Source organism: Rhinoraja longicauda, chromosome 10 (assembly GCF_053455715.1).
Source record: "Rhinoraja longicauda isolate Sanriku21f chromosome 10, sRhiLon1.1, whole genome shotgun sequence".
Lineage (NCBI taxonomy): Eukaryota > Metazoa > Chordata > Chondrichthyes > Rajiformes > Arhynchobatidae > Rhinoraja > Rhinoraja longicauda.
In genome coordinates this window covers 17,275,572-17,287,553 of record NC_135962.1, presented here as the reverse complement: position 1 = coordinate 17,287,553, position 11,982 = coordinate 17,275,572, and the positions used below count along the sequence as shown (strand labels likewise).

Below are 11,982 nucleotides of genomic sequence, written 5' to 3'. Positions count from 1 at the left end.
ATGCAACCCGTCCCTTTTGTACAAGTCACCCCTAGCCCAGAAGAGATCCCAGTGGTCCAGAAATCTAAATCCCTGCTCTCTGCACCAGCCCCTCAGCCATAAATTCATACCCTCTATCTCTCTGTTCCTGGCCTCACCAGCACGAGGTACCGGTAGCAGTCCAGAGATAACCACCTTCGACGTCCTACTTCTCAGCGCTTTTCCCAACTCTCTAAACTCCCGCTGTAGCACCTCCTTCCTCTTCCGCCCGACGTCATTCGTGCCCACGTGCACAACGACTTCAGGTTGATCGCCTTCCCTCACTAGGATGTGGGAGAAAACCCATTTGGTCGCAAGGAGAACACGCAAGCTCTACACAGACAGCACCTGTAGTCGGGACCAAACCCGGATCTCTGACATTGTAAGGCAGCAGGAATTTGGGTAGTCGATGGGAATGTGAGAGAATAGGATTACTGTAATGTACTTGGTGTAGGCTTAGTGCTAGGGAGTGCCTGATGATTGGTGCAAGCCTCAGTTTCCATCCTGCATGTCTATTATTCACCATTGAAATGCACTCACTTACATTGTTCCCCTGGTTTCGATTTTCACTTACTCAGATCAAAACTTGACCCAACCACGACAGCTAATAACCATGCCACTAAAAATAAACCTGTCTACAAGTCAAGGAACCATAAGTCATGTTGGATCATTTGTGCCACACCAGAGCACAATTATACTGAATCCCATGTCCATCCTCTTTCAACTCAAAACCCAAATATAAGATTATGAATATTCATGTCGACACGAATATTTGAGCTACTTGTGCAATTTCCTCTCGCCCTGGTGTGAAAGAAAGTCAGTGTAGGACTTGCACACCACACTGATACCAAAGGTGGTTGGTGTTGTGTTTGTAATGTGACCGACATCCAACCTTTTTTCCTGTCTCCCTTTTAGCTTCTCAACCCCCTTCCCTTATTTTGTGGGCAGCTACGTGGGGCCACAGCCAGTGTGGTTGCAGTGGCAAGACGAGGTGGCTGCTGAAGGACGTGCGAGCCAGTACCACCAGGATGTTTCCACTAGTAGGAGAGTCTAGGACCCGAGGGCACAGCTTCAGAATATAAGGACGTACCTTTAGAAAGGAGATGAGGAGGAATTTCTTTAGCCAGATAGTGGTGAATCTGTGGAATTCATTGCCACAGGCAGACATGGAGGCCAAGCTTTGCGTATTTTTAATGCAGAGATTTATAGGTTCTTGATTAGTAAGGGTATCAGTTACAGGGAGAAAGCAAAAGAATGGGGTTGATAGGGATAGATCAGCATTGTTTGAATGGCAGAATAGACTTGATGGGCCGAATGGCCTAATTCTGTTTCTATGACGCAAGAACTGGACCTTAAAAAAATTAATTCATATCTCCTTAGGCTAAGATTAGACTTTTCAGAGACATGAAAGTTGGCGCCGGAACTGGGCAACTCTTTGTGTGTTCTCCCAAAAGATCTACTATCATTCCCCTACAATCGTTCGATTCCTTTACTTATGTACAATTGTACTCATAGTATGATTTGACTAGATAAAGTCTAGTGATAAAGCATGGTGCCCAAGGATACCATATGGTGCCCAGGGATACCACATGGTACACAGTACAATGCAGGGTGACCAGAGACACTGCATGGTGCCCTGTGGACAATTTGTTCATAGTACATAGCATGGTGACCACAGATGCAACATGGTGCTCAGGAATACCACATGGTGCATGGTGATACCACAGTGTTGCCCCCTGGTGACTCGTACTCAGCGTGGTGCCCAGTAGAACCACCTGGTGCCCAGTACACTGTCACAGGTGCACTGCCCATGGTGCACTGCCCCTGGTATACTGTCCCTGGTGCACTGCCCCTGGTGCACCATGTGGTGCCCGGTGCACCGCCCGCCTCTGATCTGCGGAACTCTCCTCGCGCCCGGCCAAAGATACTAGAGGAGCAAGATGGACCAGTCCGTCTAAATCGCCTATACTGAAGTGTAGTACACAAAGGAGCGGAACGTCCATCATTTTAGTAAGCAAACCCGGCTGTTCGCTATGCATCTCGCAGTGTAATCAGTGTTGTGGGGGAACAGTATGTGTGATGATACCATTAATATGCAGAAAATATCTCCTCTATCAACTCACATTTTTTGTTATTTTTATTTTTAAATGCTTAATTTCTCTGATTTTATTATTTATTACTGTTTCTGCCCATTTCCCTCCCATCCTTCCTCTCCAGCCACCTCTTTTGTGCAGTTTCCCATGTATTGCTCAAACACACACTCTGCACAAATTTAACTTATTAGATATATATATCTAATAAGTTAAATTTGTGCAGAGTGTGTGTTTGAGCAATACATGGGAAACTGCACATATATATATGAATGTGTGTGTGTTTGTGTGTGAGTGGCAAGATTGAGATAAATAGACCTCAAAGTTCCTTCTCATGGATCAGAAGCAACTTTGATTTAAAGCAATGCTCTATTTCTCTTTTCATCTTATTTTTCACATGATGTACATAAACCATAAAGGCGATTCGACCTTTATGGTTTAAGTATATGCATATATATATATATATATATATATATATATATATATATATATATGTATATGCATATATATATATATATATATATATATATATATATATATATGCATATATATATATGCATATATATATATACGTGTGTGTGTGTATATATATATATATATATATATATATATATATATATACACACACACACACGTATATATCTCGTTTATTTCTTGTGATTTCCCCTAATTATTTGTTTAGCAACCTTTTCCTTTCAATCTCTCACTATATATATATAATAAGTTAAATTTGTGCAGTGTGACTGATTATATATATATATAATATATATAATCAGTCATGCACACACTTCTCAGCACATGGTTCTCCCTGTCATGATCACTCTTCTCTCACATACATTTCATTAGGGCCTACCCATACACATTCGCAAACAGTGACAACAAACTTATTTCCAGAAATCCTAATATTGTGAATAAAATAACTATGAACATATGTCAAGATATTTTTTCATTCTGTATTAGTGTAATAAATACCTACACTGATACAGAAGTGCTAGCTTTAGACATGTACAATGTTCATTGCTACCATAGTTTAGTTTTGAATTTAACATATAATTGAGGAGGTTGGTGCAATATAGTGCGAACCCTCACTTTTGTGAAAAATGAGTTACATGCATTAACACGATCCTTACCCACTACCCTACAACCTGTAAAAATTTCATATTTAAATTTAACTGATATGTTAGTCAAATATCATAGGCACCTTCTTGGTTTGTTTTGTGATTTATGGATTTTTCAAATGTGAATATCTCATAACGACACATTTGTGGGTTAGCTGTATAATGCACCAACCCCCTTCAATTTTACATAATTCAAAAAATAACTTCATAAACAAGGATAACACTTTTTATTTCTGTCACTCATGGTAAGATTTACATCATTTTGTGTGCGAGATGTGCAGGGTTGCACTGTTTCGCTTATCAGCTAACCAATGAAAAGATCAGGGCCTGATTTATACCAGCTCTTCACCTTCCTCCCCTTGTCTGAAGAAGGGTCCCAACCTGAAACATCACCCATCCTTTTTCTCCAGAGATGCTGCCTGATCTGGTGATTTACTCCACCACTGTGTCTATTTGAATTGGATTCATGCTTCTGTACCACGTAAGGCAGCATTGGTCATTTTAGTGGCTGGCAAGGATTTTTAACTAATCAATTCACCAATACAAATTGTCTTGGCTCTAAGTATAAAGTTAAATGTCTTTTCAATTCAATTCTACAGTAGAGTTCTATTGTTTGCAAATGCCTAATCTCTGCTTCCATTACTTTTTTAAATAAAACACAAAAAGATACAGCTCGTGGAGGTGAAATTAAAATTAACAGAGAAAGCACAGAACAGTTCATTAAATATGATCAATTGGCCTGATGCAGACAGAATGGATCTCTAGTGCATATATTCAATCGGTAACATCCAAAGTTTAAAGATCACAAAGCAGCAACTCTTCAAGAAATAGTTATAAATGCCAACTATCAACTTATCCAAGAAGTTGAACAAAAATAATTGTTTGCAAGCATTTTATATACGAAGAAAGCGCTGAGAGTTGTGAATACTGCCCAGTCTAGTACACAGAATCTGCTTACTAAAATGGCGCTGATATTTACCCATGCCCGACTACGGTTTTTAGAGTCGATCTTGCTCCCGGCCTCGGTGACGCGACAGAGAGCGGGCGGGGCGAGGCGGGGCGGAGCGGGGCGCGGCTGCGATTGGCTGGGCCGGGCTGCGGGCTCCATTTTGTGCATCGGCTTTATTTCTCCTGCGTCAGTCGGACGGAGTGGCCGAGGAGGTAAGAGGAGGAGCAGGGCGTCGGGCAGTGAGTGAGCCGTCGATACTGGGCCTCGTGTGGGTCGGCGACGGCGTGCGGGACCCGGGACTCGGTGGCCGCAGTACAGTAGGTCGGCCTTTCACCGACCGCCGGGGGGACAGGGGCGACTCTGCTTTGACGTGAAGGGGTGCGGGGATAATTAATCGTGTCTCATGGTGGGTGAGGCGTGGCGCTTGTTTGCCACGGAGGCGAGCGAACCCCCGCAAACACGGGCTGCGGCGGCTTCCTCGTTCGCCCCTTCTTTGTTGGGAGTCATTCAGCCTGGAAAGCGTTTTCGAGCCGCACAGCATGTCCCTCTAAACTTTTCCTACCTAACATGTTTTTGTTAAATTCTCTCCCCTCATCGATCCTCTTGTTGACCTCTTAAAAAAAAAAAAAAAAAAAAGCCCTCAACAGGTGTGTGAGACGTGGAAAGGGTTTCCGTATCTATCAAAATGCTGGTAGATCTTTTCCATAAGAATTCCTACAATAATTTTTCCCCCACCGATCTCGCAAACTAGTTTCCTTCCACTTCTTGCTGCCCTTCAATATTACAATGTTAGCTGATCTCTGATCTGCTGAAACTTCATCTGCGGCTAAAGATGATGCAATTAGCTCCACGGTTTTTCCTTAATTTCCCACAAGGTCGGAGGATGCACTTTGTTGGGCACTGGAAATTTCTCCTGAATAGCCACTATCTCCTTTTGATAGTGTGTATCAAAACTTAATAATCTTGCACTCGTCCAATTATACTCGCTCCACATTCCTATTTACTCTCCCAGAATGTACACTCAATTTCATGTTGAGGGGAAGTGTGTAGTGGAAATTAAGGATGTTGGAGCTCTGGCCTGCTGCTTTTCTCTGTTTTTGAAAATGCTTTCGATAAATACAATCAAGCCAAATGTATAAAATTCTTAAAGGATTGGACAGGTTAGATGCAGGAAGAATGTTCCTGATGTTGGGGGAGTCTGAACCAGGGGTCACAGTTTAAGAATAAGGGGCAGACCATTTAGGACTGACGAGGAGACCAATTCACTGGATGTATTCAAGAGAGAGTTAGATATAGCACTTTAGGCTAATAGAATTAAAGGATATGGGGGGGGGGGAAACAGGAACAGGATACTGGTTTAGTTTAGAGATACAGCGTGGAAACATGGCCTTCTGCCCCACTGGGCCCACTAACGATCCCCACACATTTACACTATCCTACACCCACTAGGGACATTTTTTACATTTACCAAGCCAATTAACCCACAAACTTGTACGCCTTTGGAGTGTGGGAGGAAACCGAAGATCTCGGGGAAAACCCACGCAGGTCACGGGGAGAATTTACAAACTCTGTACAGACAGTACCCGTAGTCAGGATTGAACCCGGGTCTCTGGAGCTGCATTTGCTGTAAGGCAGCAACTCTACTGCTGCGCCACCATGATCATCCAGAATCCACCGTGATTCTGAATGATCAGCCATGATCATATCGAACGGCAGTGCTGGCACGAAGGTCCGAATGGCCTCCTATTGCACCTACTTTCCATGTACAATAGGTGGAGTGAAGGGAAAGTTCCAAAGTGGAGAATATAGTTCTCAGCATTATAGCTCAACAGTTCCAAAGACAATGTCCACAATGAAGTAGAGGAGAATACAACTCTACCCAAGCTTTTGATATTTGACTTGAACGATCAAATCTTTTTTTCATTAAAAGCAGAGTGCTATATGGAATAATTTTAATTAATTTGAACAGCTCCTCAAATACCCGTATGTTTTGGTATAGATGAGAACATTGTAGGGTACGAGTATATTTTTCCGCTTGTAAGTGAAAGTTTTAGCAGTGGTGCAAGCCGGGGATGGCGCGAGCAGCCGGTGCTGTAAATGATGGGGGAAAGTGGCACAAGTCATGGGTATTGAGGGTATCCACAGGTAGGCCAATCTCGAAATCTGTTTCAAAGAGGTCTGTTGAAATAAGGGTTAACTGTATTTTGTGTTTTAACTTTCTGCTGCACTTGGTTTTTTTTATGGCAAGCGTTCCAATTGCTGCTGTTTGCCCCCTGGGTTCTTTCCCAATCTATCATTGTGTGCCAATTTTATTTCCGCTCCCTCTCGTATGCTGATTCTCAGCTTGTGAACCCACATTAGGTTTCCTTTCTGACAGTTGAAAGTTTTTGTAAATTCCCACACTGTTGTTGATCACTGAAACCAGATAGAATGAAATCGGAAGAGAGTTGCATGGTTTGAAGTTCATGATTGTGTAACCATCACATTATATTAGAGTCACTTAAAGTAAATGCACTTCAACAGTTTGTTTTTCTTTACTTATCTTGAACACACAAATTCTTTCTTTGTTACATAAGTTTGCTTTGGACTTTCTCACCAGAGATTGTTTTAGTTATTCATCAACCACTTCTCATTCCTCTCATTTTCTCACTATCCTCCATTTAATGCAACCGTAGGTATAATCCATGCAGTTTCCTTTCTGCTTGTATATCAAATAATATCACTTTAATTAGAAAGTGCCATATTATTTGGTTCACTGAAATTGCCACCATAGTTTGGGTTTGGTTTGTCTACTAAAATGCATAAAATGAATTTGCGTGCAACTTTAATTTCAGACTGCCATCTAGTGACTAACTTTATATTCTACTGATTTTCACTAGATACAATGAGCTCCCGCGTGTTTATTGGTAGACTCAGCCCTCTAGCTAGAGAGAGAGATGTGGAGAAATTCTTCAAAGGATTCGGACGCATAAAAGAAATTGATTTGAAAAATGGGTTTGGATTTGTGGTAAGATTGCTGTTCATTTCAACAAATTTGAACATTGTACCGTGTAACATTTTAAGATTCTTAAATTTTAGAGACTAAGAACGAATCAACTTGTGTATATTTAACTATGCTTCAAGCAAAAATATTAACACTAATACTGATGTGGCCACTAGGAATTTGACGATCACAGAGATGCCGATGATGCTGTTTATGAACTGGATGGAAAAGAACTGTGCAGTGAAAGGTAAAAGAATATCAGTCTACTCTGGAAATTATTACTTTTTAATTAATATTAAAATTTGAGTTTGACTGAATATTTTTCTGCAGAGTTACAGTTGAACATGCAAGAGCACGTCCTAGAGGGGGACGTGGAGGAGGACGCTATCAGGGTCGCTTTAGCCCACGGCGTCCACGTAGTGAATCAAGGTGAGTCAATTTTAGAGCCTTTGATCCAACCATCTGCCTATCAAAATCCCTCGCCTTTGGCCACCTACCTTCGGCACTTTGTTCTGCTTCTCCTCTCTTCCACCTCTCCTCCCATCACACAGAGTCTAGAGAGGGGTCCTGACCCAACACATCAACTCCAGGGATGCTGCATGATACACTGAGTTACTCCTGCCCTTTTATGTCCTTAACTGGAATTGTGTATTTATTATACAGTGTGAATTTGTACTTCCAAAGGCGGAAACAAAATATTTTCACATATTGCCCTGTTAATATCAGACAGAAATTCTGTACCGTTAAATTTAGCATTTTATGTAAAGGAAATTACTGTAAACATTGGAATCTTGAGCACAGGTGCAAATTCTATTTATTGGAATTTGTTTCAGGAATGGACCTCCAGTTCGCACCGAGAACAGACTGATAGTTGAGAATCTGTCTTCAAGGGTTAGTTGGCAGGTATGTTGCATGTAACTATACTTCGATTCAGTTGACTTATTTGCTATAATTGAAGTTTGTGCTGAGATGAAAAATAAAATAACAAATGATTTCATAAAACAAATAGGTATGAAATTATATATTGTTGAGGTCAACCAATGTAAAACGGTGACCAAAATCTACAAAACCTGGGGGTGGACAAAGATGGAAACTAAAATTCACCTTGCTTTCTGGAATGAGTGGGATTGCAATTAGCTTTATTACAGTTTCATAGCACTGTGTTTGTGTGTGTGTTTTAAGGGGGCTGGGGGAGGAAGTCGGGCAATATTGATGTATAATGAAAACAGAATTAATGTTATTTTCAAACAAATTGATTGGCACAAAAGGATGTATTTCTTAGGTGCTTTCAATTCCAAGTTTTCTTCCCAGTGGTACGTTGAATTTTTAAGAATCTGAAAGAAACCTCATGGCCTGACTTATACAAAATCTTCCCAGGTGTGCTTGCTTCATGTAATAATTCAATCCCAAATTTGCTTTTAAAAATTATTATACTAACATGTTAGTGTTTGCAAACAATTATTGCAGTAATGAAACAAGCCTTTCTTGTAGATGTTGTCCTTCGTTTCTTTTCCCTGAAGCTGAGGGCTCATGCTGGATATGATTCCATGGTGAGCGCCTCCTCCATAATCTTGACCAATTTGCGATTCTTCTCAAATTAGGCTGGATTGTTTTGAATAATTTATTTTGCCCGTGCTCAATCTTAATGAGGCTTAGGCCACATGCATGCGTCTGCAGATGTTGCTGAATAATGTCTGGATTTAATCCCCCTCCCCCTTGTAGATTAGCCTTTACTTCCTTTATTAATGCTGTCTGTGATTGGCAAGTGCCAAAGTAGTTTAAATCCACCAACTTGGAACCATTAGGAGTACCTGGATTCCTTCTTAGAAATAGGTGATCATTTTGAAAGACCGATAAGCGTGGTGGGGTCATTTTCGTGAGCTATTAGCCAAAGCTGAGCCTATATCTTTTGACTCCTGGAAGGAATGGCAGAAAGGAGATTTGATTCGCAAATGCACAGTATTGAGCTAATTTAAAAATTGCCCATTTACAAAAGTATAGCAGCTTCAATTTTTTAAAAAGTTGACACTGATTTAAGTAATTTGTCTTTGAAAACCATTAGTATGACTCTTTTGTTTGGTTCTGTTTTGAATTGTGTGCAAACCTTTTAACCAAATATTAAAACCTTTATTTACCAGCCTCTCGTATCGTTGGCCTTGTGACGAGTGACGTTTTCCTAATCGCTCTGGTTTGGTCTCTTGGTGGGCCTAGTTGAATTGCCAGTCTTCCGTTTCAATCAGTTGGTGATCTGTATAATGCTGGTCTGACCAACATTGGTGGGCACCAGCTTAAGTGCTCGGGTTCGTTCCTGCGCCTCTGAAAATGCTGGTAACGAATTGTCCTAAAGTCGAGTTGTGAGAGCTGTCTCTAAAATGAGAGGTCCTTGATTGAAAGAAATTCGCCAGTAGGTTTATTTGGAAGCTCGATTGGGAGTGAGTGAGGAATCCTTGGTACAACACAAGATTTAGCCATTCCTGTTCCCCTGGCGCCGCCAAAGTCCACGTTTAGGATGGGTGATGTCCAAGAGGGCTCGCATGGAGCAGGTGCTGAAGAGCACTGTCGGGTCGTCGGTCGTGATGATGCTCCTGCAAGAAGTTCTTGCATTTGACTGGTTGAATAGCCTAGGGAATTGTGCGGGAAGGTAATAATTTTTTGATGATTTAGCTTTGGTTTCATTTTAGTGACTTTGTTAGAAGACAACTGACGGTGTGCGTCTGATTTTCTAACCTAATTGATTTGATCTTGTATAGGATCTAAAAGATTTCATGAGGCAGGCTGGAGAAGTTACCTTTGCGGATGCACACAGGCACAAAATGAATGAAGGGTAAGTAAAAGGAATGGATTCATTTGGGGTGTTGGCAATTTCCTAGCAGATAACTGGGAAGAATTAGCTAATTTTATGTACAGGAAAATTATCTTTGTTATTTAAACATAGAAAATAGATGCAGGGGTGGGCCATTCAGCCCTTCGAGCCAGCACCATCATTCAATATGATCATGGCTGATCATCCCAAATCAGTTCCCCATTCCTGCTTTCTCCCCATATCCCTTGATGTCATTAGCCCAAAGAGCTATATCTAACTGCTGTTTTACCAGATGAATCTCAAAATGTGAGCAAGGTTACATATGGTGATAACTACCTTATGATTGTTTGTAAACTTGGATTACTCTTGACAAATACTTATGATGTTTGCATGGCAGGTCTAAGAATGGTACAGTTGAATAGTTTGGTAGATGATTCTCTTGACCTGAGCAGTTTGACATACTTGAGTTACTTGTTCAGAATATTTATTACATTTTGAATATAATTTTGTCAAATTAAAATAATCTTTCTACAGGGTGGTTGAGTTTGCCTCATACAGCGACTTGAAGAATGCAGTTGATAAATTATCTGGCACAGAAATAAATGGACGAAAGATCAGACTGATTGAGGAACCGAATAATCACAGGCAAGTGATGAACAGATTTTATGTCAACTATTGTATCTGGTACGATTAGCACCACCACTGAATAAATGTTAATTTAGTGTAACTTAAAGCAGCTAAATGTCAGGATAACTTTCAGACATAAATTGCTATTGATGGATAACATCATTTGATGTATTCGTACTTTCGGGGTAGTGGGGTGAGTTCAAAGCTTGTGTAACCAGTACAATACCTATTTGTGTCACCAGTAATGGTAACACAAAGAACCGAAAGCCAATTCTGCAAGAAAGTTTGGCTTTCAGCTGATATTTTTTTTTAAAACTACACTCATTTGTTTTGTTTTGTACAATAACTTGGGGAAATGACAATTGAATTTTCCTGAAATATATTCTTGTTTTTCACTTGCAGATCTCGCAGCAGGTCCCGTTCGCGTAGCCGTTCATATTCCAGGTCTCAAAGTCGCTCTCGCTCCAGGAGCCGAAAATCCTATAGTAGGTCAAAGAGTAGAAGCCGCAGCAAATCCCGATCTCGCAGCAGGTCCCGTGCCCCAGTCAGGGAACAAAAAGCGAATTCACCTTCACCATCCAAATCTCCGGCATCGTTGGAGCGGCTGAGGTCTCGGTCTCGATCGCGTTCTCGTTCTCGGTCTCGTTCAATGTCAAGGTCACCTTCTGGTGCAAGTGCGGATTAAGTTACACGTTTTGGGTATGTTATAACAAAAGTGGACTTTTACCAAGTAAATGAAAGTTGTAGAAAGTAGTTAATGTAAAACAAAATACAAAACTTAATTTGTTTTCTTTGGACCAGAGTGTTTGCAATTCTTGGAAGTACATTTGAATTGTATTGTTTATATTTGCAGTCCTTTTTTTTTTTTTAAGTGCACAAGATGCCAATTTATTCCACCGAAACATGTAATTAATAACTTTAAAGATGCATCTAAATTTGTATTCAACCACACCTTTCCTGGGATAAATATTGTCTTTCATTATATTACGTTGTTTTCTTTAAATAAAAGTTGCAAACCAAATCCATTGAAACTGCTCATTTTCTTTCCACTTGGTCTATGTGGATATTTCATTGTACCTGATAGTTTAAGTTCTCATCTCAATGTCATTTTTTAAATTCTTCATTTTACAAGAAATTAAGTCGGTCATACATTCCTCATGGTAATTATGTTTGATTTAGGACTGGATGTACTTCATGATTTGTTCCACAAATTGAAGGGAGGGTTTATTTATAGTAATTTATGTCTTTCCTTTTTAAACATTGTAAATTCTATGACTATGATTTGAGTGAATTCATATTTTTAAAGTTGGGGCAGAGAATCTAGATTTAGAAATGTTAATGTACTTGATGTAGTACAATTTCTTCAACAAAAACTAGGGTGGTTATCTTGGTAT

At 40.4% G+C, this 11,982-nt stretch overlaps 1 protein-coding gene across 3 annotated transcripts; it reads left to right on the top strand.

Annotated features, from left to right (window-relative positions):
* Nucleotides 1-4,307: 4,307 nt before the first annotated feature.
* LOC144597233 (serine/arginine-rich splicing factor 5-like) lies at nt 4,308-11,604 on the top strand. Of its 3 annotated transcripts, none has more exons than XM_078406280.1 (8): nt 4,308-4,387; nt 7,055-7,182; nt 7,335-7,405; nt 7,489-7,587; nt 7,992-8,061; nt 9,909-9,982; nt 10,496-10,606; nt 10,991-11,604. In XM_078406280.1, the coding sequence occupies exons 2-8, from the start codon at nt 7,060-7,062 to the stop codon at nt 11,271-11,273; spliced, it is 831 nt and encodes a 276-aa protein (XP_078262406.1). In that variant the 5' UTR covers nt 4,308-4,387; nt 7,055-7,059; the 3' UTR covers nt 11,274-11,604. The 3 variants fall into 3 exon arrangements, with proteins under 3 accessions (XP_078262406.1, XP_078262408.1, XP_078262407.1); XM_078406282.1 differs by having other exon boundaries at nt 4,371-4,492; XM_078406281.1 differs by having other exon boundaries at nt 4,379-4,496.
* The last annotated feature ends 378 nt before the right edge of the window (nt 11,605-11,982 follow it).

Excerpts from the sequence above, each read along its gene's own strand:
- LOC144597233 (XM_078406280.1), top strand. The coding sequence starts at position 7,060 with ATGAGCTCCCGCGTGTTTATTGGTAGACTCAGCCCTCTAGCTAGAGAG. Across the intron at positions 7,406-7,488 it reads AAAGAACTGTGCAGTGAAAG|AGTTACAGTTGAACATGCAA; the intron begins GTAAAAGAATAT and ends ATTTTTCTGCAG. Across the intron at positions 9,983-10,495 it reads AGGCACAAAATGAATGAAGG|GGTGGTTGAGTTTGCCTCAT; the intron begins GTAAGTAAAAGG and ends ATCTTTCTACAG.